This window comes from Oryzias melastigma, linkage group LG24 (assembly GCF_002922805.2).
Source record: "Oryzias melastigma strain HK-1 linkage group LG24, ASM292280v2, whole genome shotgun sequence".
Lineage (NCBI taxonomy): Eukaryota > Metazoa > Chordata > Actinopteri > Beloniformes > Adrianichthyidae > Oryzias > Oryzias melastigma.
The window spans coordinates 5856437-5859369 of NC_050535.1; the positions used below are offsets into that span (position 1 = coordinate 5856437).

Consider the following 2933-nt stretch of genomic DNA (forward strand, 5'->3'; position numbering starts at 1 on the left):
ATAAATGTAAAGAGGAATTATGATTGTAGATGCACTTAAGGTGATATTTTTTCCCATTGGGAACAGGTAAGTTAAAATAAACCAATAAATTACCTAAAAATAGAAAAAACATGACTTAAATAGGAATAAATAAAGTGAAAGTTGATGACTTCCAGCTCTGTTCATCAGTAATTGTGGAGGTTTGTTATGTTCATTAAAGCATGAAAAGACTTACAGATTTTTTTTAGGTGGTGATTTTTAATTTCAAAACATAAACAAAATTAAAGCAAAAAAAAAAACTCTTGATTTGAATAATATTTTTACGTTTGCTTTTAAAAAATAACCAAAATATTTGAATCAGCTGAAAGAAAATACAATAAAACAGCTGATTGTGTCATGAAATAGCCTGAAATATTCCTTAAAGTGTCAAATTTTTCAGCTAATTGAAATAAATATATATCATTTGTTTTGGAGAGTGCTTGTTTAAATTCCCAAAAGAAATGTTTCATAGTAGTTTGACTCAGGAAAGAAATGCAAGTGTTTCATTTCATCTTTTTAATTCTCTTAAACGTATTCAATTGTTTTGGATCAAAAAGGGTCACACATTTTTCGACTGAATTTTCATTCATTCACCTGGACGTCTTTAAACGCCTCTTTTGTCAACAGCAGACAGAAAAACCTGATAGAAGTTTCCCTTTTTCTGTTCGTTTGCAGCAAATTATTTAGAAAACTCTTAAAGGGAAACCGTGACAACAGACGTATTAGCTCTGACGTGTTCATTAAAAATCGTATTTCAATCAACACTGCGGATCAGTGAGACAAGTCAAAGACAAATCCAGAACAGTTTGACTCAGAAAACAGTCCGTTTGTAGTGCGGCTCCAAAGCACATTCCTGAAAAAAACATGGCACAATCCAAAAAAAAGCTCTGATTCATCACAAAAACCAACTTGTTCAGATGAAAATTCATTTCCTAAACACTTTATTCTGTTAGATTTTGGTCCTTCAGTTCAGAAATGACTTTTTTTTGCTTTATCGACTTGGCACGAAATATTGCAGAACTAACTCTTGCTCCTTTTTAGTGTTTTTTTTTCTTAAAAACCTTAAAAATACTAACATTTGTTATTTTGTGGGTCCATTTTTAGAGAATATGATAAAAATATGTCAGCATTTCCAAATTGATGATGAAGTGATGATGAATACAAAAATAAAAAACGTCTGTGACCAAAAAACCTGAAGATTTCAGCTTTTTAAGCGGAAAAAGTGGTTGAATTTGCTTTGTCATGATTATGAGTCACTTAACCTCCTAAAAATAATTGCGACAAAGCTCAGATTTAACAAATTCTTCTCTCAGAGTAGGCTTTTAATGTGAAAAGACTAAACAAAGGAACTAGAAGGTTGCTATGAGTGTTCAATTTTAAATTAGATCCTATGAGAGGTCAGGATTTAAAGTCAAAATAAACATCTTTGAGCTGCATGTGTGTGGTAAACAAATGTGCCTTTTCATTATTTCTTATTAAATAAAATTTCTTTTTCCCACATTTCATAAAAAGATTTTCTTTCACATAAAAGGAGCTGACAGCATGGATGTAAAGTGTCCGTGCGACGGCGTCAGTCCGTCTATGTGTCTTCAGCCGTCTGTGCTCGCCCGTTATCCAGCAGTCTGTCTCTTTCGCCGCCGCTGCCCTCCTCCTCCCCGAGGTTCATCCTCTCCACGCACCACGGTATTCTGGCCAGTAGGGGGCGGTGGAGGCCGTTGTAGAGTGCCGTGCCCAGCAGCAGAACCAGGAAGCCCAGAACCTGCAGGCCGTGAAACTTCTCCCAGCCCAGCGCCAGGCTCACCACCCAGATGACCAGCGTGCGCAGGCTGTCCAGCACCATGCGGGTGGTGGCGCTGATCTCTTTGGTGACGCTGATGCCGGCGAAGTTGAAGAAGGCGATGCTGACCGTGTTTCCCAGCAAAGCCAATAAGATGAGAGGTTTGTGTCCGATTTGGCAGAAGGCGTCTAAGGCGTCCTCCAGAACCTCCCGGGGGTTGTTGCTAAAGCTGCCGACGTGAATGAAGTACATGGGAATGAGCAGCAGCGTCAGGACGACGAAACCGAAAAATCCTGGAGGAAAAAGGGAAGGATATAGTGAAACACTGACGGTTTTTTTATTAGACTAATCACAGATTATTTTTACTGATTAGTCGACTAATCAGATCATGCTCAATTTGGATGAAAAGCACACATGAACCATCATTAGCTTTAAACTAAATCAAAACTAGATATATAGCACTACCTGTGATAATGCTAGTGTGAATGCTGTAAGCTGAATTTAAATGGTGAAGATGCTAGTGCTGATAGCTGAAGATGCTGAAACTGATAGCTAAAAACCCTGAAGTTGATAGCTGAAAACGTTAAAGCTGAAAACGCTGAAGTGGATAGCTGAAATCACTGAAGTTAATAGCTGAAAACACAAAAGCTGATAGCTGAAAACACTAAAGCTGATAGCTGAAAATGCTGAAGTTTATAGCTGAAATCACTGAAGTTAATACCTAAAAAAACTAAAGCTGATAGCTGAAAAGGTCAACGCCGATAGCGGATAAAAGGTGAAACTGATACCTGAAAACACTGAAGTTGATTGCTAAAAACGATGAGGCTGATAGTTGAAAACGCTGAAGCTAATAGCTGAAATCACTAAAACTAACAGCTGTAAACACTGACATTGATAGCTGAAATCACTGAAGTTAATAGCTGAAAATGCTAAAGCTGATGGCTGAAAACACTAAAGCTGATGGCTGAAAACACTAAAGCTGATGGCTGAAAACACTAAAGCTGATGGCTGAAAACACTAAAGCTGATGGCTGAAAACGCTGAAGCTGATAGCTGAAAACGCTAAAGCTGATGGCTGAAAACGCTGAAGCTGATAGCTGAAAATGCTAAAGCTGATAGCTGAAAATGCTAAAGCTGAT

At 37.7% G+C, this 2933-nt stretch overlaps 1 protein-coding gene across 1 annotated transcript in view; it reads right to left on the bottom strand.

Annotated features, from left to right (window-relative positions):
- Nucleotides 1-519: 519 nt before the first annotated feature.
- Nucleotides 520-2933, bottom strand: part of slc35f6 (solute carrier family 35 member F6) — an 8661-nt gene continuing 6247 nt past the window's right edge. The window contains exon 6 of the mRNA XM_024291942.2: nucleotides 520-2088. Within this exon, the coding sequence (XP_024147710.1) occupies nucleotides 1598-2088 (491 nt within the window). The 3' untranslated portion in view covers nucleotides 520-1597. The remainder of the gene's footprint in view (nucleotides 2089-2933) is intronic.